The sequence below is a fragment of the Caloenas nicobarica genome, chromosome 1, assembly GCF_036013445.1.
Source record: "Caloenas nicobarica isolate bCalNic1 chromosome 1, bCalNic1.hap1, whole genome shotgun sequence".
NCBI classification, from domain to species: domain Eukaryota; kingdom Metazoa; phylum Chordata; class Aves; order Columbiformes; family Columbidae; genus Caloenas; species Caloenas nicobarica.
Window position 1 is genome coordinate 151,246,439 of NC_088245.1, and position 27,216 is coordinate 151,273,654.

The window sequence follows — 27,216 nt, forward strand, 5'->3', positions numbered from 1 at the left end:
AACCACTTGTTTGAATGAATTAATGCATTTCTCATTAAATGTGCTCCTCATTACGTTAATCAAATCAAGAAAATCATGCTGGGTAGTTTGACCACTGTAATTAAACTTTCTTTAAAATTCACTCATTTGGCTTTTGATGAGGATTTTGATTAAACTCTTCCAAAACGTCTGGCCCAATATCTGCTGAAGAGGAAAATAGGAGATTGCACTAGTGAGCAAGCCATTAATTCATCACAGAGCAACACCAATTCCTTACTGTTTTACCTAGCCAGAATATATAGAAATATTTGAAAGCTGGCAATGTAAAATTCAATGTTTCTTACAAGTGCGCTGAGAGAACAAATGTGTGTACAGCTTTAAATTTAGTAACTATGTCCCTGGAATATACGGAGGATCTGAACAAGCAAGTCACAACAAATGGGAAAACAGGCTGGGCTGCTGTTTACTGATGTTAGGATAACAAGAGACACATCTTCAGAAAATGATTTTGAAAGTGCACCAACAGTTTTGCATGTGAAGACTGAAGCAGTAAACATCTGTCTGTTCTCACCAGTGTCACTCACTTTCTCAAATATCAGTCCTTCTGCTTAAAATAGCTGCATTCTTCCAATGATATAGTATGTTTGGCATGCTCCTGGTGTAAGGACTGCATTACAAAACAGAACAAGCCAAGGCCTGTTTTCTGGCCCTGCAAGTGACCCTGCATGACTTGCATCCACACTTCTAAGTTTTCTTCTCCACTCAAAATAGGGTGAATGCATCCAGATTGCTCCTTGAGAACCTATTTGTGCCTGTATGTTGCCGTGGGAGACTGCTAGTTGATATAAGCCAAACCCACAATGGTTAGTGGATGTGGACCAGGGTTTGATGCTTAATCCTGGCCTCGTTTTATGTGCCAGTATAGACATGACCAGAGAGACCTCCCTCTCCACCATTCCTCCTGTCTGCCAGTGCCTTCCTCTGCCTTCCCCTAATTTGCAGCCCACTGCCTGATCCCACCAGGCAACGTCCATCAGTGCAGACCTGCCACCTGCATGCTTAGTTGCCCACCCTCACTTTACATTGGGTTGGAGACTAATTCAAAGGCCCTTTGAAAATTTGGCTTTGTAAACTCTGAGTTGCTCTTTGTCTTCAGTTCACATTACAGCTGTCTGTTTAAGCTGTCATTTGGTAGAACTGAAACTGCCTGAAGGACCTGATCCTACACAGTAGCACACCTTCAGTTTTCACTTACTAAATATTAGTCTCTCTGTTGCAACTTCTCATAACAACTTGCCCCTGAGTGAAAAGGATTTGTTATCACTTTATATCCACTAGAGGAATTTAATTTCTTATCCAGAAAATGGAAGAACAGTCTCAAAAGTGAAGTGTTGAGCGCTTGCAAGGACTTTGAAAATGACATGACAAAAACAGTGGCCACTCTGGGACAAGTAAAGGAAGCTAAGGACAGAGTTGATGACAGTAGAATTTTCAGATACAAAGTAAATGTGACTGACCCCGAATTTTTGGAAGAGGAATTCAGTCTTCCTACCAGATATGAAATTATTTAATATTTTTCACTTTGTAACTAGTTCACCTAAGGAAGCCCCTAAGTTGTACAGGTATGAAATGGAATGGTAACAACTGGCTAAATGAAAGCAGTGCAAGACATCAGAATGAACAAATTGCACAAGAGCAGAAAAGCCTGATTTGAATTCTTATAATAAGTGTATCAAAGCATTAGAAAGCGTTAAAGAGGAAGCAGCATTGGAATAGTAATTGAAAGGTTTGCCAGTTAGCCTCACCTCCATCCCTGGAAAGGTGACAGAACAGCTCGTTCTGGATGTCATCTCTAAGCATGTGGAGGAAAAGAAGATTATCAAGAGTAGTCAACATGGATTCAACAAGGGGAAATCATGCTTGACGAATCTGATAGCCTTCTATGACGACTGTCTGGGTAGATGAGGGGAGAGCAGTGGATGTTGTCTACCTTGACTTCAGCACAGCTTTTGACACTGTCTCCCATAACATCCTCATACATACGCTCAGGAAGCGTGGGTTAGTTTTGTGAACAGTTAGATGAATGGAGAACTGGCTGAATGTCAGAGCTCAAAAGGTTGTGACCAGTGCCACAGAGTCTAGTTGGAGGCCTGTAGGTGGTGGTGTTTCCCAGGGGTCAGTACTGAGTCCAGTCTTGTTCAACCTGTCCGTCAATGACCTGGATGAAGGGACAGAGTGTACCCTCAACAGGTTTGCTGATGATACAAAACTGGGAAGAGTGGCTGATATACCAGAAGGCCGTGCTGCCATTCAGCGAGACCTGGACAGGTTGGAGAGTTGGGTGGAGAAGAACCTAGTGAAGTTCAACAAAGGCAAGTGTAGGGTCCTACACCTGGGGAGGAATAACTCCATGTACCAGTACAGGTTGGGGATTGACCTGCTCAAAAGCAGCCCTGCAGAGAAAGACCTGGGAGTCCTGGTGGACCACAAATTAATCATGAACCAGCAATGTGTCCTTGCAGCCAAGAAGGCCAGTGGTATCCTGGGATGCGTTAGGAAGATTGTCTATGTCAAGGGACATTATCGTCTCCCTCTACTCTACCCTGGTGAGGCCACGTCTGGAGTACTGTGTCCAGTTCTGGGCTCCCCAGTTCAAGAAGGACAAGGAATTACTGGAGAGAGTCCAGTGGAGGCCTACAAAGATGATTAGGGGACTGGGGCATCTTTCTTACAAGGAGATACTGAGACTGCTGAGTCTGTTTAGCCTGGAGAAGGCTGACAGGGGAATCTTGTTTTTTCTTATAAATATCTTAGAGGCGAGTGTCAAGGTGATGAGGCCAGACAGGATAAGGGGCAATGGGCACAAACTGAAACACTGGAACTTCTGTCTGAATATGAGGAGAAACTTCTTTACTCTGAGGGTTCCAGAGCACTGGAACAGGCTGCCCAGAGAGGCTGTGGAGTCTCCTTCTCTGGAGACATTCAAAACCCACCTGGACACATTCCTGTGTGATCTGCTTCAGGTGAACCTGCTTTAGGAGGGGTGCTGGACTAGATGATCTCCAGAGGTCCCTTCCCATTCCCAGCCCCAACCATTCTGTGACTCTGTGAAAAAGATAACACTAATTTGCTTGGGTACTCTGTAAGATATCTGTGTTGATCCTGAAGCCATCAACATCAACATTTCACTGATCCTTTTTGGAGTCAGATTTGATTTTTCAGTTTAACATGTGTTACAGTTTGTTCCTCAGTATGAATGCTTTAATCTGGAATACTTTAGTACAGTTCTCTCAAGACTTGTGCACATAATGCATACTGTTAATCCATTTCCTCTCAACAAAGGCAAAGGGTCTGTCTTCATCACAAATGAGCCACTGCTTCCCATGCTCCAGAAAGCGAGTCTTGGCTCTGTGACCAGCAAGTGATTCACCAGAAACTTGGCCAGGGAGTGGAAGTCTCTTGTTCTGGTCATGTGAATTCAGGCCACAAAGTTATGTTTTAAGGCAGAGAACTCGTGCTTAAAATCTCTCCAGCACCTTCTCCTTCATCATTAGAGTTCAATTTGAAAGGACAAAAACCTGGCAACTTGCTGATGTATATTTTAAGGCTGGCAAATAACCCAGCCAAAAGCATGAGCCTCAGCTGTCAAAACATAGAAAACTTCAGCTTTACAATAAAACAGATTTCTGTTATTTCTGACTGGCTAGGATTCTTTTGCTTAGATCAAGGGCAATAAGCCATTGATCAAAATTTCTTTTTCTTCTTCGCATTTTTGATGTTAGGAAATGCTTTCAAACTCCCAATAGATATTTCAAGCATTGACTTTGCTGCCAAGCAATCTCCGAAAGCTATTCCTCTTCTCTTTCCTCTCCCCCCGCCTCTGCTTATCTGCCTCATAGGCCTGTCACAAGATTTCTCAAGTGTCTGCAGTGGATTTCTCTAACAGGGTTTCGAGTGGTTCTGTGCTGCATTCTGCAGCCGTAAGGGGAAGCAGATCCAGGGGAAGAGAAGCTGAAGAGTGCTTTAGCTTCAAGAGGAAATTCAGTTTATCTACTAACTGGAGACGAAGCTGTTTGGATGCCAAGGCACAGCATTCTTCTGGCACCTGTAGAGACCTAATTTTGTAACACAGGGGACCCACGGGCTTTTACTAAATCCTTAGCGCTGCCTGGGGAAGACAGTAGAACTGCCAACAGAAAGAGCATGCAAAGGAGCGCTGGAAGCAGAAGGCTGGAGGCGTGTGTGTGCGCGAACGCGTGTGCGTGTCTGCGTGTGAGCATCCCGGCACTGGCGTTCCCATGGCATTCCCCTGCCTGCAGAAGGAATCACGTAGGACCAGATGGCTGGATGGGGCCAGGCTGTGGGAGGGGATGGTAAGCATCTCCTTGGATTAGGCGGGTGAAATGTAAGCGCTCTTGTGGTATCGATGGGAGACATTGACACATTCCGGCTGTTGAGGGATCGTAGGGGCCAATTCCCACCCCAGAGAGCAGAACCCTGCAGCTGAGCATCCCATCACAGCTTCTGCCCTCTCCCTGCCCTGATCCTGAAGAATGTGGTTTGATCCTTCATAACGTCAAGCTCCCAATTCCCATGCAAAGGTCAAAAAAAAAAAAAAAAAAAAAAAATCAGAATGCAAATGCTGTGCCTGTCCCTGTCCTCCAATTTTTGCCTTGGAGCAGTAGCACACGGAGCTGGCATGGGGCTGCCACACCACTCCTAGGAGGGAAGGCACGCAGAATGAAACCATTCCAGAAGAAAAACACAGGAAGACGATGGATGCCTTGAAAACAATGAAACAACTTGCAATGTGTCAGAGTTGGTGGCATCTTGGCTTCCCACACATCCAGGACTAATTTTTTTTCCTCACTGTTTTTCCAACCATGAATTCACAAGCCAGTAAGTCTTAAACCACCAAGAGGCAACAGAGATTATTCACTGAGATACAAGTATCTCAAGTGCCAATGCAGTTGTTTTGTGTAGACAAAGTTTGAACTCTCCTGTGAAAACTGGCTATAGCCTTTCAGTGCCTGTGTTATATTTTTTTGTTCACACAGGTACCGGTATTTTTCCATGCTTTTCTCTATTTTTAAGCATAATAGGTAGGTCAAAATACCTAGTGTCAATGCAGAAATACTTCACTAAGCTCTGTTAGAAGAATTACATAAACTAAATGAAATTACAGTTTCTGACAAACATCGGTACTATAGGAACAGCGCGTTATAACAGATAACAGATATCTGTGGCGTTTCTGTTTTTATCATGTAACTCGAAGGCATAACCAACATATAGCAAAGAGATATTTATCTTATTTTGTACATTTCTATTTATTTTTCATTTTACAGTAGCAGCAGAAAGATTCACAAACCCTCAGCTTTTCTTTTGCCAAATGGTAAAGCCACCTTGAAGTCAGTCTGAGTTGTTATGCTTTTGACTGAATGTCTCAAGAATCTAGCAATTCCCTTCAGACCAAGTCAAGACATGGAGTCAGTGCTGGTCTCTGAAGGATTGAAAAAAAAATGCTCTGATTATGCCCTCTGGAGAAAAGATCAGTCTCAGGAATTCAGAAAGTACACCATGCAAAAGTTGCTTTTCAGACACTACGTCTGCAGGCTGCCTGTAATCAATTAATACAGAGTGTCAAGCAGTCAACCTTTCAAAAAACAATTCATTATAAAGGCAGAACTCAACCTGTTGCTTTGCTTTTTTGCATGTACTTTGTTTGCTTGTTATTCACTGTTATGTTTCTATAAGTTAAGACTACAGAAGCTGAAATATTAACCTTCCCTCACAGCTCACGCTAGCAGCAGACTGGCATTGGGCTTCATCACCAGACGCCCCAGGGAGAGAAGTAATTTAATGTGAGTCCATGGCCAACTTATTTTGCAGTAAAGTAGATTTTCTGTACTGTAGTTTTTAATCCCAATTCGCGATCAGTTCAGAACTGGCATATTTTAAAATGGAACTAGCTGGCTTTTTTGATGACTTCAGAGATCTCTATTCCCTCCTGTTCAGCATCATGTTATTCTTCATATCTTAAGTTTTGAGATAGGAGAGAGGTCGGGCAGGCAGATCCTATCAACACAGCAGTGCCTGCTGTGGCAAGGGAAATGCATAAGCTAGGCTTTGATCAGGACATAAAAGAGAGAACTGATTTTCCAACTTTTTAAAAATATTTCTGGACAGGTTTTGTATCTAAGCCAGATACTCCTAGTTGGCAGGCTTAGATGCAACCTGGCTGAGAGATACAGCTGGCCAGCAGAGAAAGTGGCACAGAGAAGGTAGGAAGGATGGTGGCCACACAGGCCTGGGATGGATTTCCATTCATCAGCCATGAGAAAGTCAGTTGTATGTCAACTACCCACCACAGATGTCTGTCTAACTTTTCTTAAAATCATTCAGTTAAGATCATTCCACAACTTCCCTAAGCAATCTATTCATATTACTAGGGCCAGAAAATTCCTTATTACCCCTCTCGAATCTTTCATGGTTACAAATGAATCTTGCTTCTTCATGTCCTGCTCCAGATGAACAACTGATCAGCTTTCTCCTGACAGCCTTGCATGTGTTAGAGAACTAATAATGTGTTCAGTCCTCAAGAATTCTCTTAGCCTCTCTGAGCCCAATTCCTAGCCTTTCTTCACAGGTAATGCTTTATAGGCCTCTGATTATACTTTTAGCTTTCCTCTGGGCATTTTTCAGCTTGGTGGGGTCTTAAAGAGCAGTACCCCAGGGTGGAGTTTTGCTGAGACATTGTTAGTGCCAATCAGGATGGAATAAGAACTTTCCATGGCTTACATAAAAGATGTTTGTTAATATGTTTCCAGATGAAGTTCGCCTTTTTCTCAGCAGCATCTCGACTCTTGCCCAGTTTGTGATCCAGTGTTACCTCCATGTCCCTTTTGTAGAGCTGCTGGCTGGCCAGTCACTCCTCATTTTGCATCTGTGCATTTGATTTCTCCTTCCTAACAGCAGCATGTCATGCTTGTCTTTGCAGATTTCACCATGGTGATTTGGGATAATTTCTCCATTTTAGGAAAATTATTTTGAAGTCTTACACTGTTTACCCTTCTATTGTGGGTTAACCCTGGCAGGCAGCTTAGCCTCATGCAGCCACTTGCTCGCTCCCTGCCACAGTGGGATGGGGGAGAGAATAGGAAGGGTAAAAGTAAGGAAGCTTGTGTGCTGAGATAAAGACAGTTTAACAGGTAAAGCAAAAGCTGCACGCACAAGCAAGGCAAAACAAGGGATTCATTCACTACTGCCTATGGGCAGGAAGGTGTTCAGCCATCTCCAGGAAAGCCGGGCTCCATCACATGTAATGGTTACTTAGGAAGACAAACTCCATCACTCCTAATGTCCCCCGTTCCTTCTTCTTCCCCCACCTTCTATTGCTGAACACGACATTATATGGTCTGGAACATCCCTTTGGTCAGTTGGACTCAGCTGTGAGTGTGTCCCCTTCCCGACCTGTGGACCTGTGGACCCGACTGTGTCCCCTCCCAGCTTCTCATGCACCCCCAGGCTACTCACTGGTGGGGCAGTGTGAGAAACAGAAAAGCCCTTGATGCTGTGCAAGCCCTGCTCAGCAATACCTAAAACAAGGTGTGTTATTACCCTTGTGTTGTCACAAATCCAAAACATAGCACCACATGAGCTACTATGAAGAAAATTAACTCTGTCCCAGCTAAAAGCAGTACACCTTCCACTGCCCACTGCTGGTTTTAGAAGTGCCCTCTCTAGTTCACCTACCAAGGAATTATTGAAAAGATCACCCAGCACTGGGAATGAGCCAAGCCCAGTTGGTACCTGCTTGAAACAGCCTCTTTGTTTGACAGAAAATCATTAACTGGAAAACATTGCAAAGCAACTGGCAGCATCTGGTTATGCAGTTTGAGTTCTTACATGTATGCTGCTAGGTTAAAAGGAGGGAGAGTGCAAGACTGCAAGGGACCCCTCAAACACACACATTGCTGTCCTAGCAGGAAGAAGTTGAAAGAACAAACTTGGGCAAGAAATTTATCATATTGCAAGTTCTACTGTTGGAAGATTTTCAGATACAGCAAAGTAATCACAGTACATGAGCTTGTATAGAAGTCATGATTGCTTAACTAATGAACTAAAATTGTGTTATCTTTATAGGCCGAGACATTCCAATCAACCATGATCAAATTGAAGATGAGAAATTCTAAGTCCATGTTTACCCACACTGTTTTTCTAAAATGAAAATAAGGAAGACTGTCAGTGTGTACAGACCATCAGTCAATCAACCACTGTGGTCAAGGGGAAATCTTCTTGCACTGGTATCTGACTTGTGTAAAGGGTTTTTCATCTTCATCTATCGTAGGTGGGCTCAGAGATGGACTATTTTGACAAAAATGTCATTTCTGCTCCAGTGCAGTAGTGATTTTATCTTTATATAGTTTCCGTCATATTCAGATGTGAGGTGTATGTGACAAGCTTCTTCACAGAGGCATTTTGAGCTTCTGTGTTAAAATTGAGCATTTCTTGCTGTTAGTTAGCAGGATCCACCTCTTATTTCAGGTCATACTGGCCTCTTCTGCATCAGTCAACTAGCTGGCAAAGAGGAATATGCTGTGTATGTGTTGTCATTGCTAATTATTTCTGCAGTAGTCACATGTGAAAACACTGACCAGATGTCATTGCCTCATTGCTAGCACACTCCAGAGAAGCAAAAAATTCATGTCCAGACAGTTCTTGAGGTTACAGATGTGACTAAGTGTGTAACGCGCATGAGATGGTGCTCGCTGGCCGCACCACTGAAATTATCGTACTACCAGCTTTGGTGTAAAGCTTGTCCTCGGACATCTTGGGTAACCCAAGTCAGCTTAAGCCTGACTTTTGAGGTAACGTGTTTTGTCTCACAGTTGGGGTAGGATGAAGAAATGGAGAACATTGACTTAGGTGGCACATGTGACAGGTGGCAATTAGTTAAATCAGTGCAACTCAATTGCATTTAATTATATGGTCATACCTGCAGGTCATGTGTTAGGTAAAAAGAAGAGGGTAAAACAGACAAAGGAAGGGAAGATGGAATGGAGGGATAGGATTGCAATGTAAAACCAGCCTTAGTGCAAAAGGAAAAAAAGCCACAGTGCTATTGACTGCCCTTCTCTTGTTGTACCCTGGTTGTTCCCTTTGGTTAGCTCTATTTTTCATTGGCGATCCTTCTTGCTCAGCTCTTTAATTTAAGAAGGGGGAATTTTATACTCCTAAAGACCTGAATTTGGTGTAAGGATATCGGGAGGTTTTTTTAGCAAACAGTCTTTGATAGATCCATTTTTAATTTTTAAGTAACAAAAAGATGAAACAAGTAAAGGAGATGAAATATGACTTTTGCTAAAGAGAGGATGCTTTTATTACAAATGCTGCCAGGGCTTAAGTAGCTTCTAGCAAGCCTTTAGCTATTGAAAAGCTTACTAGTAATTACAGTCCAAGTGTCGTGACATTTGGAAAGCCACAGTGCCTTGGTCACTTTATCAAAGAAATTGTCTTTTACATGCCTGGGTATTCCTCTGACACTGACAGCCACTTACTTTACAATCTTTTAAAATCATTCTGGGATTCTCTCTTCATTTTTTAAAGAGCATATGTGATCAATTGGCCCGTATAAGAGAATGGGACTTCAACCACCACAGCGTGTCCCAGAAGTAATTCACAAGGCGTTGCTTGGAAACATAGTAGGACTGAAAATACCTGTAGCACAGCTGACACAGGATGTTGTAGAAACCTCGTCTGCTTTGCCTGCAAAGCTTATGCACCGTAATAATTGATGGCACCTCAGTGCTCTGGGCAACAGCTCTGTCCCAGTGAGGTGCTGCTGGGTGCAGCCAGACCTGCAGTGCCCGCGGATACAGAGCACCTGGGCTACAGAGTACCTGGGACACAAAGAACCTGGGACTCCCTGCACCCCCATGGGTGTCAAGAGGCTGAGCTTCCCCTTCCACCCAGAAAAGAAGCCAATGGCTTGAGCATGTTGGTATTTCTTTTCTTGTTGCTAATAAAGCATCGCTCGCCTTGTTTGAGACACGCCTTGTTTGTCATGAGGGCAGGGAGGAGCAGGGGCAAAACCTGATTTTTTTTTAATGCATGAAATACACTAGGAATCATTTTTTGCATGCCTAGATTTGATGCTGTGGGAGCTGCCAAAAATGGAGGGCGGCCTTCAGAGAGAGAGAAATTTTCATGCCCGTGGCTTTGATGGTGTCAAGGACCTGCATCTGCAATGTCAGACCATCCGAGAACCTCCAAGGCCCTGCTCATTCCTACCCCTCATCAGTCCAGGCTACCGCAGCAGCAGCTCACAGCCCAGCTAATTTTCAGAAATACGTTCCCTGAGCTTCTGCTTTTTTCACCTCTAGGCCACAGACCAAGAGGGTGTGATATGTTCTGTCAGTCTCATCTGACTCCTCAGTCTCTAGCTAAATGCATCTTTTATGAACTGATGAGTTGTTTGTAGGAATTATTTCACTGTAATGTGTTCCAGTGTCTAGTACACGCAGATCCTGGCAATTTTTCATTGTCCACAGACAGCTCTTTTTTTTCTTCCATGGGGAATTGATTTTGAGAGAAGAATATACCTCCTGTGATGCCTGAATTTTCCACAAGTAATCTTCCCTCTGAGCACAGCCCAGCCCAATGCCATTTAGTTTGTTGGAAGTGCTGAAATTACAGCCTGAGGTGGCACAGCTGCTGCAACAGTATCAACCAAGCGGGAATAGATACATCAGCAACAAGGGACAAGATGACCTCCACTAATCCAAAACTTCACCTACATGTTTCTGCTTTCCATAAAAATACAAGTCTCATTTGCCTGTCATTTAATAAGATTACAAAGCAAGACCATCCAATGTTTGCTTCTGAAATTAAATCCATCCCTTGTGAATGGGGAGAGCCAGAGCTAACTACATGTAAGAATAGAGTGTATCAAAGCACATCCTGACTTCTGCCATTGATCCTTTTTCATTCAGGTGTTCAATGACTGAGCTTGCTCTGGCTTTCTGCAGAATGTGGGTGTTGGTCCCAGTGCTCCCCAGGACCAATAAATCCTTTTCACTTCCTTATGAGAGACAAGGTGCAGCAAGCTAAGCAGTCAGTCTAAATCATCTCATTTAAAAACACTAATTCTGATCAGTTTGTCTAACAGTAAATGATTTTATAGAAGTTCTTCTCATTTCAGAATCCTGTGCTGTCAGTAAAGCTGTGATAGGTTCTCCTGTAGTTTTAATAAATGAATCTAAAGTTTCAGAAGGATGCTGTTTCACTTAAATTGTCTGGAAAGTACATTTAATCTACCACAGTTGCCTAAATCATCTAGTCATATTTGATTTGCATTAAAATAAAGGCTTAACATTTGCTGGGCTCAAGTTTAGGGTGGCTTTTCAAGACATGGTGTAACATTATGTAGGAGACCTCTATGGTATCTCCGAGGAAGCCCTTGGTATGTACCAAGGTGGTGCAATGCCAGGTTAGGAAGCAAGCTGGGCTCTGGGAAGCAATAGGGCCTTGTCAGCCCCGTCACCAGCACTTTTGTGGCTCTTTGCTGCAGGGCAAGTGCTGCAGCCCTTGATCCACAATGTTTTGCACAGCGGAGATGGAGCTGAGGAATCCAAACAGCAGTTGCAGGGCTGTGAAAGTACTCTGGGGTTACAGTTCCCAACCTTTTGTGTCTCTTACTTGGCTGACACTGCATGCGGCCTTTTGCCCTCTCTCAGACCCCTGCAGCTGAGGAAGTCTCTGAACAGCTGATTTCCCAAAGCTGGGAGGGCACATGGGAGGGCTCATTCCTGACTTTGTCCTGTTTCCTATGCTCTTGCCCAGATAGCTTTTTTTTTTTTTGGTCACAGCAATCATTCTCAATGTTTTTATGATCTCTTTATAGCAAGGTGGAGTCACCCTGTGTATGCTGTAAGTGCAGTTTCATTTACCTGTTGGGACTTCCTGAAGCAGAGGTTGGATTCATATTGTTATTTTAATACCTCTCACTAGATCTGTTCTCCATTAACTTGTCTAATCCTCTTTGAACCTGATCATACTTTTGGCTTCCACAATACTGTGTGCAGTAAGTCTCTATGTAATTATGTATTGTGTGAAAAAGTTCTTCTTATTTTTTAGTTTCGACCATTTTCTTGATAACCTCATTAGGTTCTCCCTAATTCTTATATTGCGGGAAATAACCGATCTGTTCCCAAATTATGTTCTCTGTGCAGGCAGGGATTTTGTAGGCCACTATCATATTTTCTGTTAGTTGTCTGCTTTCCAGGTGGGCATCTCCAATATACAGGAGTTGTTCCACACCTCTCATGGTCCTCGCTGTCCTTCTCTGTGTTGTTCATAGTTCTACAACATTCTATTCCAGCTGAGGTGGCCAGAAGATAACACAGAGTTCAGGAAGATAGGCATGGCAGGGCTTCCTGCAGCACTGTTTTCTACAGACGGCTTTTACTTCTTTCTCTAGACCTTTCCTAACAATTCCCAATCTTCTCTTTTGCCTTTTTGACACTACTGAGCATCAGGGTTTAGGAGGTACTCCCTTTGTGTGTGAAAATAAGCAGTTTAGTTTCAATAGTAGCATGGGAATACTTGGGATCTGTATTCACACAGTGCACACTGCATTCACTTTTTGGCCAGTTTCACAATGGGCATTAACTTTTTCTGAGTATGGAGGTTTATTATCTTTAAGCCTCTGGCTTTGTACTGGAATTCATCATTCTCATATAATGTGGGGTTAGAATTCAGTGCCTAGAAAATGGAATTCACAAAATCTGACAAGTAGAACAGGTGTCTAAACCAGCAGGAGATATGGGCAAGGGAAGGGTGGCTTGAATCATGTTTTTTCACTCTGAGGAAGTTACCTGCTTCCACTTGGTATTCACAACATGTGCTCATCTCTGCACGGTGCAAAGGTTTCCTTCCAGAAATAACAGATGAGGATGTCTTATATGACTGAGAAAGAACTCTTGTTCATGCTTGGACATCCCACCCTTGAAGCACTTGCATGAAACTCCTTGATTGAGTTTTCTACCCAAATGAGACGGGGGAGTATGTGTGCTTTACTCCTCTCTGTAAATGCTGTGCAGGGGCAGAAGAGTGGAGCAGAGAAGAGGAGATCTCAATGCTTTGTGCTGGAGTTGCCTTACTCGTTTTAGGATAATCAAACATCCAGTGGACTGCTGAGTGAAGAAGGGAGCTGAATGTCAAATATATACAAGGATATCATGCCTACTTTCTTCCTTTGTGTTCCCAAAGACGTTGCTTACACTTCAAAGGAAGAGGTGGCCTACAGTCAGGACTAAAACACATCCATCTGAGCTTAGTTCTAGGAATAGTGGCTGCTTGGAAATAAGTGGAAATGTTTCCAAGGTCTTAATGAGAACTGTGGTTTCATCACCTTCTTTGATCTTGTCCTTGCATTTCACTTTACCAGTACACAGTTTTGAGTTATTTCATCACAGCAGTAGTTTTCAGTTCCCTGATGCTCTGTTTCACCTGTTCCCACTAAAAAACGTCACTGGAAACTCTTATTTGGGCATGGAGTAAGTTGTGTGTCTTAACAACTTTCCATCTTTTTCATAATTATCATCTGCTCACTACATACCAGACCAGAAAAAGCAATGAAATACGAAACTACCCATCCATCAGCTTCTCCCTCCATTGAACACAGAAATAAGGCAATATCCATGTAGCAGATAATCTGTCCCTCATTTACCATTAATCGTGTTAGGGTTCCTTTTACCTTCTGCCTGTTATGAACGCAGCGGCTTCTAGGAAGCTCCCTGATACCTGAGACTCTCCGCTTCCTCTTCCATTTTTTTTGCCCTTTGAGCTAGCCTTTGACTTTGTTCCAGTGTTTGAAAGATCTAATGTTCCATCTAAATTGAATATTCAAATATATCTTTAGATTCCCTCTTTATCTCTTTTAGCAGTCTCTAGAGCCTTGCATCCGCCCCAGTTCAACAAAAGCACATGATGAGGTGCCTGTGTGCTTTGCTGTACTGGGACTTGAACACTAATTTCCTCTTCTCAGTTTTGTTTTCAAAACATTTGAAATTCCCAGTTAGGTCTAGCTGCAAAACAATTTACTTATGTTCCCCTGGCTTTAATACTAGTTATCTTCAAATTAGTGACTATATGTCTGATATGTTTCTGCACGGATGTGTGCATGTTACTATCACCGGGATTTAAAAGCTAATGATGTTGTGATCCTAAAATCCTTTTTGTTCCTTGGCATGTAACTTGTATACTGAGATTATAATAATGAACTTCTGGCCAGAAGCAGTTGTCTCCATTGAAAACTAAATATTTGGCAAGTATTTCCACACAAGATATGATACAAAACTAGTCTTTCCCCAAAATCAGAAGTAATTGTATAGTGAGTAATTATTGTTGTCTTGTTCATTATGTCATCTATGCCTCATGAGAAATAGCAGCAAACTGCAAATGATAAATACATTTCCAAAGACATCCCAGACCTGAAGCTTTCCTCTGAGATCATGCTGGTTTGTTTCTTGTGCTTTTAAAATAATTATCAAAATCTCAAGTCAAATAATTGTACAGATTTTAAAAACCCAAATAGCTTTTTTCATAAAAGACATAATTCAAAATACCACCTACTCTTTCAATGCGAGCATCACTCACCAGTAGCCAAGTTGGAATTAGAATAAAAAGGCACTGTTCTGCAAACACTAACTTCAGTCTACTGAAACAAGTACTAACCAAGTTAAACAAGCAGTAAAAGTGGTGGTTTGGGGGTACTGACTGATGGATGAGTTCCTCATTTGTTCTCTAGGGCTCAAGGCAGCATTTAATCAGTTTTGTTTCTCTTTTCTTCATTTTTAAATGAAACCTTTTTTCTCCCTCTGGATCTCTTATCTGTTGATGTAACTGGTGTCACATGAGAAATTACCTCATTTCAATGGCTGGAGCCACTTTTTCTGTCAGCTGCAGTAAGGTTTCCTCATTTGTTTAATGAGCCTGGATAGGTAGGAAATTAAGTATTAGGAGCTGCAGATGAAGAAAACTAAATGAGAATTTTCTGTCGATGAGGATGGTTTTTAAAAAAAAACTGTATTACTATAGCCAGTACCTATAATTGATATTTGGATTATGGCATGATTATTACTTTGCAGACAGGGGACTCGGTTATCACTCAGTCAATGAAGTAGCTGCATTCTGCACTCATCTCATCTTTGAAGCTGAAAGAAGAGCTAGTTATTATCTTCAAGTGGGGTTATTAATGAGGGGAAAAATCATCCCCAATTACTGTGAAGCAAAATATTTCAACATTTACATATCTGAGACTTCAATTTTGATCAAGTCCTTTGTGAGTTCTTAAGCTCAGCCTGTATTCACTGTTCCAAACATTCTCACAGTGACGTATTGAGGGAAACTTGCACCTGCCCAAGCGCTGGCTTCCGCAGGTGTCTGCTTCAGGGTCATGGGGCCATCCCATCCTTGGGCTGCCAGAGACTGATTTCCACTGAGATTCCTTCATGCTGCACTGTAAGAACACAATCTCAAGCATAGTCTTCGCTAGACAAGTAAGAAATTCTGACCTGCCTATACTGTCTGTATTCACAGTCCTTTTTTTCTTAACTAGAAAGAGCTTGGAGTTTATTTAAAAGAGCTAATTTCAGTCTTTTGGGGTTTTTTTAACAAAGTGCTTATCCTTGTGAAATTTATGGTTTGGAAGTTTTGACTCTCAACTTCCTAGAATAAAACCTGAGCAACACAAAGGTCATGATTTAAATTCAGTTAAACATGTGGGCAGTAACCAGGAGATGGGAGAAGTGCTGTCCATACTGTGAATCCATCCATCAACACAGATGGGAAGGTCTGACCTTGGCAGGTTCAGGAGGTAGGGACGTCAAACACTGTTTGCAGTCAATTGGAAATGTAGCTACTAGACAAAGAAAACTCAGTAATTACACAGCTGTTTCCGTAGACTACAGATTTCCTAGAAAACAATAAAACAGCCGTCTGTGAATGGAAAAAGTAAACCATCTTTTTTTTCGATTCAAAAACTTCATTCCTGAAAGTCATCAGATATGTCCTCTGTAAACGTCTTATCTCTTTTCAAAACCACAGAGTCTGTAACCAATCAGTATGGATTTCTCTACAGCATTTATACCCAGCAATGCTCCATTGATTTACAGTGAAACTGCTGAAGAAAGGACTGTCTTGGACAGCCATATAAATATTAAATTAATTTCTTGTGAAGGATGGCTGCTATTATACTAAATATTAAATGAATTCATAATACTTGGACATTTGCAATAAATCACTACTGGGACTGCATGCTAACATCCCATTCCAAATCTTTTCTTTTTTTTTTTTTTATATTAAAGCCATGGAAAAGGACCAGTTGCTCTCAAAGAAATATACAGCTTTGTAACACTGGAGTCATTAATGAATTCCCGCGGCACAAGGAGGAGTTTTAACTTAGTTCCATTTTACAGATGGGGGAGGGAGCGTGAAGGGGTTTAGGTTGAATTGCTGATCACAAGAGTTCAAACCCAACTGTTTCTCACGAGAGACCTTGCAGTAAATTAGCAGCTCCTGACAGTCCTTGTTTTGCTGGAAGTGCTCTGAGCAGCGTCAGCAGAGGATCTGGCAATGTGATACCAGAAGGCTGAAAACGCTTGCCAGATTCAAAGGGAGCAAGAGCTGGATGTAATGTCTGATCTCCAGGCACCTGAAGCGGTTTAGGCTCAATTCACCTCTAAATATCTTGCCCAAGGCCACAATGGGAAGGATGGAACTCCTCAGCCTTTGACTAGCAGGACTAGGCTTAACAATTGGAGTAAGTCATCTTCTCTCTCTAGAGAACACAGATCTTAGTCTCAAAAGTTTAGTGAAATGCTCAGTAGACTAAGAAGGGCTAAAAATCAATTCTTTGTTTTTCCTTTTGTTAGAGTAGAGCAAAGGGTACATCAGCAAGTTCATTGTAGCTCTCTGTTATCTGAGGGGTAGTAGCTTGAGTGTAGAAGTTTATGCCAAGGCTAACCATCTAGAGCGGAAGCCGTTCCTGTAAACAAAATGGAACGACTGTCAGACTCATCTGCTTTTTAATGTGCAGATGAGTGTGAATATATGCATCTCTTCCTTTCCAAAGATTTTTGCTTCTGTGCCTTAAATGGTCTAAGTCACACAAGGTTTTTCTAATGAAAATTTGCCAAGGTATTTAAATTAGAAGCAAAAAAACCTGCTACCACATAGGAATATTAATCGTTCATTATACAGGGCTATAGTTCACATAGTTACTTTGCATGTGCAAAGCCGCCAATTAAAGAGGCTCAAAGTGCTCACTGCTGCACAATAGCTGTTTCTCCGGAGCCCCACAATGGCCATTGTGTTCTGTCACTGACCTTTAAGACACCTTCGAATGCATATTGACACAGTACGCATATTTGGATCATTAGAGCTATTGTTTCAGTGCACCACAGGGAAAGGAGAGTTTTGCGATTTTATGAAGAGCTTTAAAATTTGATATAATGACGACAGCGGAGATATTTCTTAATTAGTGAATGAGGGAAACACTGAATTATTTTTCTGGTGCTTCAGGTGAATTCCAGCATGCACACCTGCCACACTTCCCACAACCGTCCCTTCCCATCAGGGAAAGAAGACATTTATCAGGGGCATTGGGTCTGCTTTTCTATTGTTTCCAGGGGAATTTATTTAGTATTTTTGACCTGATAGTGCCATATGGCCAGCCTCCCTTAGCTTCCATGGATTCTGCCTGGATGAACATCTTGGCAGGATGGATCCTTTCATCCTGTAAGTGACAAATGCCCTTTTAAACAGAGGATATAGTTGGAACCAGTGGTATGCAGGAGACTGAGATCTTGAAGAGTAGTTCAGACTCTACTCCTCAAAAATTAATGGACTTTGTAACAACAACTATGCTTCATTTTAGCTCTTCCATGTCTTAACATCTAAGGTATTTCTGTTTTCTTACCACTCTGTGACAGCTAAAGAGTGCAAACAAGAACTTTGGGAGCAGAGATATCAGATACTCCAAGTACATTTACTGTAGTAAATCCAAGCATCTTCTAAAAGGTTATATTTATTTTATTGTAGCCCTTTTATTCTCTAGAGCTGCTTTGAGAAATTACTTCAGCAGCACATAAAAGAGCATCATTTTAAACCTTGCATGGGACATTTTGTCTACAGAGTATAAATAAATTACTGGCTTGTATTTCCAAAGAGTGTTCCTGCGTGAAGACAGAGAGAGAGTTTCTGTTCCATACATTTTGCAGTTGTTGGGTTAGTTTTTATCCCCTGGGATGCTATTATAGAACAAATTATCAAATATAGCTAAACTTCACAGCCCTGAGTCTCTGAAGATAGTCTTGGGTAACGGCTTATGCTTCTGACAGAAGAGGAAGAAACCTAACAGACCTTTTGCAAAACTTCTTGTGTCATTAAAAAAAAAAAAAAGGAAATTGCTGTTTGCAACTCTAGCCTAGTGCTGTGCAGCATGCACAGAAGGACAGCCAGTTTCTGCACGCAATCCTGCTACCCAAAAAACTTTATAGCTGAAGGACCTAATATTCGGTGTTTGTGTACACTTGAGGTCAGTGTACAGCAGGATTTCTCACACTGCTATAAAACCCACAAGGTCAGATGTGTTTCTTCAGTAATGCAGGCTGAACTTTTTTCTTTTTTTTTTCACATTAGTTGAAAGGATGTTGTTTTCTTGTTTTCATTCCTCTGTATCAGAAACCCTTGTAGAACTTTGAAACCTCCCATGCCCTGCCACTGCAATTGCCAATTGTGAATTTTGTGGTCTATCTTCAAACATCAAAGTGATACCTCTACCTTAACACACAAGGAGAACTGACCCACTTCTGGGAGGGAGACGTGAATAGGTACAGGTGTGTGATGCAGGATATGATGGGGAGCATGTTATGGAAAGAGCTATTAAACCATTGTACCCATGTCTTGTGCCCATTCTCCCTACCGTAAATCTGCATTAGGTGGTAAACAAGGCAGGGATGACAAGTGCTTCCCTTGCAATAGACTGGGATCTGACATCTCTCCTCAGACCCTTGTGCTTCCCAGAAGAGGTTTTTAGCCATAGAGCCTGACTTGTTACTTTTGAGGAGTTTCTCTATTAGGGGACAGGATTCTCCTGGAAGAGAGAGGGCAGCACTCAGTTGCTGCTTTCTCCGCATGGGAAGTTTATACCTTTGCTGTCCCACTGTAACTGCACTATTTCTTTTAAAAGGCACATGATCACTGCCTGGATGGACTTGAAAACTGAGATAATCTTTGCAGTATGTTAAGTCCTTACTCTGCTGAACAAGTTGAAACCCTGTTGGATGGGGAGGGATTTTTGTAGGATCCTTATTACCAAAAGCTCAAGCTCTACTTGGATCTCCCTCTAGTCATGGCAGTTTTGGGAGGTTTCCTGCCACGCATGCCGAGATTTTCCAAAAGAAAAATGAAGGGAGTTGGTAGGTCTGCTCACCGCTCATATTTCATTTGGTTTCTTTGCAGAAGGAGAAGAAGAGCGGGCTGCTGAAACTTCTGGCAGGTGCATCAACAAAAAAGAAGTCACGATCCCCACCGTCCGTGTCCCCCACGCACGACCCCCAGGCAGCCATCGAAGGAGTCCTGCAAGGAGCTGTGGGACCTGAGCTCTCCTCCCTCTCCAGCCACGGCAGAGCCGGCTCGTGCCCTATCGAGAGTGAAATGCAGGGAGCCATGGGGCTGGAGCCTCTGCACAGGAAAACTGGCTCCTTGGATTTGAATTTTTCCATCCCTTCTCCTGCCAGGCAGCCCCTCTCTTCCATGGCAGCTATTCGGCCAGAGCCCAAGCCTTTGCCCCGGGAAAGGTAAGCTGTGTATCTGCCCAGGTCACCTGCGTCCTCAGGAAGTATTTGGAGGAGGGCTGCAAGTTTAACTTGCTCATGGGTTGTTGTAGTTTTGCTGCTCTGTGGATTGACGGTAGGTGGCTCAGCTGTCTTTTAGGAAGACAGGGTTTACATATATCTGCCAACTGAAAATCATTTGACACACAGTGCAGGTTTAATGTTCATTGATTAAAAAAGTGATGAGCAGCATCTATCCATGAGACTGTACAGCCCTGCTCTAAGTATGAAGGACAGCAGTGCTTTCTCAGCCCAGAGGGTATAAATGCTGTTGGCAAAGGCCACTTTTTAAGTGGGATTCCTATGTTTTAATAAACTTATGGAGTTGTCGTCTGGTGCTTCCTGCTTGGGGGCAACAGAGGTGATGTATTTGCTCACCAATGCCCTTTTTGGCCTGTTCTGCAATACAAAAGACTGTTTCAAATTCTCCTAATTTAGGATATTTAAAGGTAGTGCCATCTTCAGTGACCCATTACCAAAAGTGTGTCTTGTTTCTATAGAAGAATGTACCAGTGATTCTGGAGTTCATTTCAGCAGCCTGCTTGGCACCTTGGTACCTTACAGTAATTGACCTTGCAAACCCGAAAAGAGTAGAGTAGGAACACCAAAATACAAAAGTAGATTAAGAGAGAGAGAACTGCCTGGAAATGGGTACAGAAAAGAGCTAAGTCTCCATGTGCAGAGTCATATTGGCTTCAGGTAAATATTTTCTACAAGACTGCACTTTGAGGACTGGGAAGGGAACAGATAATGCACTGATATGATGCTATTGAAATGCTTGCCACTCAAAAAGTGATTGAGGAGAACATGTTTTTTACGAAAGCATCAAAGGGTTTTCAAAAACAGTCTAGGGAACTCTCTGGAGTTGATATTTAAAACAATTTTGGAACAATAGTAAAGTTGTAGAAGTTTGAAAGAAACTATTTTTGTCTGAGTGTATGAAAGAGGCTGAAGGGAATAGACTGTGCAAGCCACTGGACCCTGAACACAAGTGGGGTCATGGAACAGATGATACACGCACAATAAGGGATACTACAGGACAGTTCATACCTTACACAATGTTTTACTGAATGCAAGTTGAAATTTGGTTGGGAAGGTAACAATGACACTGTAACATATTTAAATGACTCTAAGGCATCTGGTTTGTTACCATAAAATCTCTTGCTGAGTAAACTTTACACAACCGACACAGCAGATCCTAAGTGGATCGAAAACTGATTCACTGGCATCAAGTCTAACTCCAGATCAGAATTCACTAGAAAATTATTTGGGTCTTGGACCTGCACTGTCCAACATAAAGTCTTTGCTGTTGCAGAATCGAGGACTGAAGTGAGAGGTAGGTCATGAGGAGGGCAGACCTGTCTGTACAGACCTGATTGAGCACATTGGTAAGGAGAACACAGAGTGACAGTGTATTTCAGAAGAGCCAAATCTGAGGCAAAGTGGGGTGGCCTCAAAGAAGCATCATAGAAACAATGAAAGATTTAAAACAATATAATTGTAGTGAGTGATACAAGGAGCTCTGGTACACCTGCTAAATAGCAGGCTTAGAAATGGCTTGGTAACAGTCTGTAAGAGGCTGCAGACAGGATAGGCATGGGAATATTTTTACTCTAGATCAAGCATTTTGTCTAAAAGAGATGCTGTTGTTCAAGCACAGCTATTAGACTTGAAGCAGAAATAAATACAGGCAAGTCCTTCAGCATTGTAATGAAGGCAGCGAGAGCAGACTATCACAGCAGTCTCTTGTCCTTAAAATCCATGAAAAAGCAATTTAGTAAAAGGGGTGAAAAAACAATCCCTATTTAGGTGCACTTAATTTGGTCTACATCAGTTTAGATTAATGCTATAAGAAAAGCTAAATCAATATAAACCAGATTTAGCACCAGTGTAACTAAATCAGTAGAATGCTTCACCTTTAGTTAAATGTAGCCATGAAAAGAAGGCGGGAAGAACATCCCCTGACATCTCCAGAGCTGGCTGTTGCAGTGCTGCTCTCAGAGCTTTACTGTAGAGAAGTCCAGACACACTATTTAATATGCCAAATAGTGACAATTTTAAGTGGCAGAAGAGAACCAGAGGGACATGAGTTAGCTGTGTCTGCTCAACCATGCTGGAATCAGGAGTAAATAGATTTAGACTGCTAAAACTGAGTAAGTACTTCCAATTGTAGTACATAGTGGTAAGGAACTTCCTGTGATTTTAAGCATTTTGATTCCTGAGTCTTAAATCCGAAAATAAGCTATAATTGAAGTAACCCTAATTATACACAGCAGGCAAGGTTCTCTAATTGATTTATGAATTAACTTTCATATCACTAGTGTATCTGCATTCCTTAACTGATCGTATGGGTTATTTCATGCCCATAATGGGAAATATTAATTACCTTCGTGCACTAGGCAGGATAATGCTTAGTCCTGGAATAATCTGAGCAGATACATTAAACACTTGTCTCCTTGAAATTCATCCCACCTCCATCTGTGCTCATTAAATCATCAAATTGCTCAGAAGTACCAAATTATATTTTTTTAAAAAACAAATCATGTTTTTCAGACCACTTGTTCTTTTCACATCTGGCAATGGAGGAACTCATATTCAACGTCATTCAGCTCCATATTTTGCTTGCTTGCATTTTAGTGCATTTCATCCGCACAGTAGGAGCAATTCTCTGAGAAAGAAAAGGGAGGAGAGGGGGGGGAAAAAAAAAAAAAAGGTTAGATAAACAGATTCAGATGCTGGATGAAATTTAAAAAGCTGCAAAGCATTTCAGTGCACTTAGCTGTACTTGGCTTTCTGTCTCCCAACGCCCATCTGTGCGCACAGAGACAGAGCACTGAAAGGTTGGAAGAAGTAGCACATTCCTTAATATTTACGGCATTGGAAATGAGGCTCACGCAGGCAGCGGAGCACCGCTCCTTCTCCCACAGAGGTTGGCTTGCAGCTCCAGCACTCGCCACATCCAGGCTACTGATCAAACCCCAGCAGTCATGCCACTAGCCACATCGGGGGGTGCATTAAAAGGCTCTGATTGCTGGTGTCTCGACGCTCAGGATTTAAGGGGAGAATTGCCTGTTCCGCTGCCTGGCAGCACAGCCCTTCGTGGGAGTTGCAGCCAGTCAGATGGGAAGGTGAAGTGAGGTTCACCCTCTCGGAGATGCTGCTAATGCTTATGCTCTCATTCATTTTTTGTGCATGTGAAGAGTGAGGAAAACAGTCATTTTATCTTATGCTGCTTGATATTTCCAAAATGTAGTTATGGATGGCTGGATTGGAAAGGAAATTGTTCCTAGCAATCCTGTCATTTAGCCTTGACATTTAACCAACTTGCTGGGATAGTTAGTGCCCATCTCTGCCTTCTGGGTGTAGTTTCCCACTATCGGTTTATAAAACCACCTCCCTTCATCTGCTCTCTGCCATAAAGCATCCAGCAGTCTGAGCAGCAGAGCGGAGAAATTTCCCAGGTGGTGTCCTTGTCACTTCGTGTTGCAGTGATTGACTGTCAAGTGAATATCCCACCAGGCTGTGTGTGCCCCACACGCTCTTTTACACCTCCTGCTCTGTCCAGTTTCTGCTGGTGCAAGGAACAGGACCAGCACAGGGATGTGCTGTCGTGAGGCAGGGCCTGGGCCAGAGACTTGCCCACATCCCACCGACGCTGTTGGTTCACGTGGGAGAGGAGTGCGCTGTCTGCCTAGCTGTGCCAAAGCAAAATACTTCCCTTGCCACCCCTTTCCAGAAAATATGACTGTACATGAAGCAAAACAGGAGAGCTGAGCGTGCATGTGTGTGTGCGTGTGCGTGAGTCACATTCCCCCCACTGCCTGGCACTGTTCCCAGATGCAAACCTGAGTGAAACATGTCACGCATTGTTGACTCTTTTATAGTAACCGGCACTAATTCTGCCATGTTATATTCTGATAAAGCGGTCGCATCCAGACTTACTGTCATGACTGGCGTATCTGTGCTGTGTTTCTGTGGTTTTCATGAAGCCTTCAAGCAAGTTGTAACCACAACCGTGCTGGAGAATAAGATGGGAGCAGTGAGTTTGACCTTTAAAATAGACCCCTCTGTGTTTCCATGTATCCTTTCTACAAATCACTGCCACATTAGAAATTGAGCTCCCAATTCAAGGAAGCATTCAAGCATGTGCTTAATGCCCATTGACTTCAATTTTGCTGCACACGTATCTCTTCTTTGCCAAGAGGGAAAGCAGAGGAAGGGGCTTTTTTCTTTCCTGGAACATGATACCAGAAAAATGAACCCAGGAGTAAGTTCTGACTGAACAGTGACATGTACGCGCATGGTTAAGTGCTCCTCTGACTAGGAATACCTGCCTTAGGACTGAGAAACCAAAATTAACCATCTCAGAAATTGAATCCTGCAATATTTCCAGCAGGAGGGTAAAAGATCCAACAGAGATTTGTCCTTCTAAGGCTGCTGGTTCAGACACCAGAACACGGTGAAGCAGGTCCTGGCTTGTAGTGTGCAGAGGTGCTGTGCAGGTCTCTGCAGTCTGCCAGAAAAAGGATGGAGAACTAAAGCTCCACTGGTAAGCAAGAGCAGTGGTTAACTGGGCTAGATGCTTCATTGGGACCAATTATCTATTCCCAAACAGAACTAACTGCTTATTGCTAACACACGAGGGGCCTGCTGGAGTCACGGGACTGGACTCCTGAAACCTGCCCTGAGCACATGATACTTTGACAGACTGAAACCTGCATTAAGTATCCAAACTCAAGCACTCTAAATAGGACTGGATTGGAAGTTACCCCCGCAGGCCTAATTTGCCTCATTATACATCTGTTTTCTTAAGTTTCTGTAGCTCCACCAGTGTCCTGGATGCATGTATTTACTCATTAAGCAGATATTCAGTATTTTGCTGGATTTTTTTTTTTCGTGTGTCCAGGACTGAGCCCAGCCCTTAATTACTGATCATTTCTGGTCAATGCTGTGCACACTGACAGAGAGCTTTGCATGAGTAACGTAGACCAGACAACTGACTCCTACACAGGTGGGGTGCATGTGATGAGTCTTACTCTGTGGAAAGTGTGGCACGAGGCTTTGCAGCTGGAGGAGTCAGAGAAGCCACTTTCCCCACACCTGCACTACTCAGTGAGTTTTGCTGTGGTCACCCACTAGACATCCTCCAGCTTCTGTGAAAGATGGGGTGGCTTTGGCAGCCACGTATCTCCTCCACGTCAGAGCCTTGACTCACATCCAGAGTGGGACAACTTGTGCACTGAGGCAGGCATCCTATGGGAAAAATATAATGCAATCACGTAATGAAAGATCATATTGCACAAAAGAAAAAGTGAAATCATGGGCAGTTTTAGTTGCCTGTTTCTTCATCTCGTATTCATGGATGTGAAACATTCCTGTTCTGTTAAGGTAGTGGATGTCTTTATGCATCTACATACATGACATTTTTAATCAGAGTGCTTTTTTTTAAAGGAAAAAAACCCCAGAACTTCCATCATGTAACATCTGTTTGGGGTTACGAGTCTCAGCTGCACCTTGCAGATGTTCAACAGCGGTAGCAAAGGGAGACCTAGGTGGGAGAGGTGTTTCTTTTGACTGCAAGGACAAATGTGAAGACAGTGGGATTCCCAGGTCTTTGCTGGCAGCAGAGGGATGGGGATGGTAGGCCCATTCCCAGCTCTCAGTGAGTTAATTGCTGCCAGGGTCCCTGTCCCACCCTTAGCCCTAGTGCCAGCCTCTACCCATGCAGTCTCCTGCCCTGTGGGATGTCATGTCCCAGCCTCAGGCTCCCTCCAACCAAGTCTCCTCGCTCATGCAGACTCAGCTCAGCACAGCTGCCCCCCTCAGCAGCCATACCCACACCTTCTCTCAGGGCTTCCAGTTTTCATCAGGGTCCCATTTCTCCCTCAGCTCCCAGTTCTTCTCCCATCAGCCTCCCTCCTCCTCCACCCTCTCCCTCACCTTACGCTGCTCTCCAACTCCCTGGCCCAGGCAAATGCCATCCCCTGTCCTTGCTGAGACTACCTACAGCCTCTCCTCATGTATTTTCTTTTGGGGCCCGAGGACCTTCCCCAGGCCACAGCCCATCCCAGACAGTCCCCTCCAGGGATGAAGTGCCCAACCAAAGGATGCCACAGCAGCCAGCACTGGGGAGGTCCAACATCAAGTTTATGCCCTGAGAGAAAAACATGAGAGGAGTCCATTGCTGGGAAAGGAAGAAAAATGCAGCCTCTGAGGTCCCGCAGAGCTAGGACACCTTGGAGCATGAATCAGCAGAGATTTTACCTTCAGTGCTCATACAAGGCTCTACTGAGCATATGCCATTTTGGAGTGGTTCAAGTGCTTTTCACCTGGCTGAGAGGGGGTGATTTTCTGAAGGAACACCATCCTTGACAGACCAGTGGGGCCACAGGACAGGTCTTTGCTCCCAAAAGCAGTTTTTGGAAGCTCCTCACGTGCATCCTGCTGTTTCTGCAAAAACCCTCACATTATTCCTGGAGGTGATGAGACCATTTGGGCTGAATGCGGGACCCTCAGCCTGACACAGTCAGCTGCTGTGGAGAGTTTGGGCCAAAATGGTTGACATTTGGCAGAATTACAACTATGCAGAAGTACGATTTACAATAGAAAATACCAAACATTGTTCAATATAGGCAGGGGTGGTTGCCACACTTGTCATCACAATTGTTGCCCAGCCGATTAGCATTTTTAGAAGCTGGTAATTTAGAGGTGTAATATGACATGGACAAAATTGAAATCACTCTGACATCCATCTAAAATGCCAGGAAGCAGTTTGGTGTAAGAAAATCTGCAGTTTTATAGTAGCTTCTCAAAGAGGGGACAAAAGGGGAAATGAAATGGGGGGATATAAATAGAACTATACGGCACTGCCTTTTTGGGAGTGAGGGATGATGCATGGGAGGGAAAAGAAGAGATCTTTTCTGCCAAAAAATATGACTAATATAAGTATTTGCAATTCAGTTCCAGAGGATAAACTAGGCTGAAATGCCACCTGGAGGTCTGGAGGGGTGGCACAGCTGATGGAAAAAGATGCTCTGCTTTCTCTGGAGAGGTTTTGGAAGCGGGCTGCCTCTCCCAGGCCCTGCTTCAAAAGCCTGTCAAGGGAAAAAGCAAACCATCTTTTTCTGTCTCTCACAAAAGATTTCTTAACCAATTTGCAAGGTCTTTCTTATCTAAGATTTCATCATTGTATCAAAACCACTTTGGTGCTATCCTATGAGGTACCGTAGTTAATTAAATTTAAGCCATTGCATTTGGGTTTTCCTTAAATGGGAAAAAGTACTGCATTTAGTAATGCAGCGACTGAGATTTATTTTTTTAAATCTCTAAGGAGATGCTG

The 27,216-nt window shown here is 43.0% G+C and overlaps 1 protein-coding gene across 1 annotated transcript in view; it reads left to right on the plus strand.

The window, feature by feature from the left end:
- Positions 1-27,216, plus strand: part of SH3RF3 (SH3 domain containing ring finger 3) — a 257,144-nt gene that overhangs the window by 226,825 nt on the left and 3,103 nt on the right. Inside the window, exon 9 of the mRNA XM_065651436.1 lies at positions 19,504-19,841. Coding sequence (XP_065507508.1) covers positions 19,504-19,841 — 338 coding nt within the window. The remainder of the gene's footprint in view (positions 1-19,503; positions 19,842-27,216) is intronic.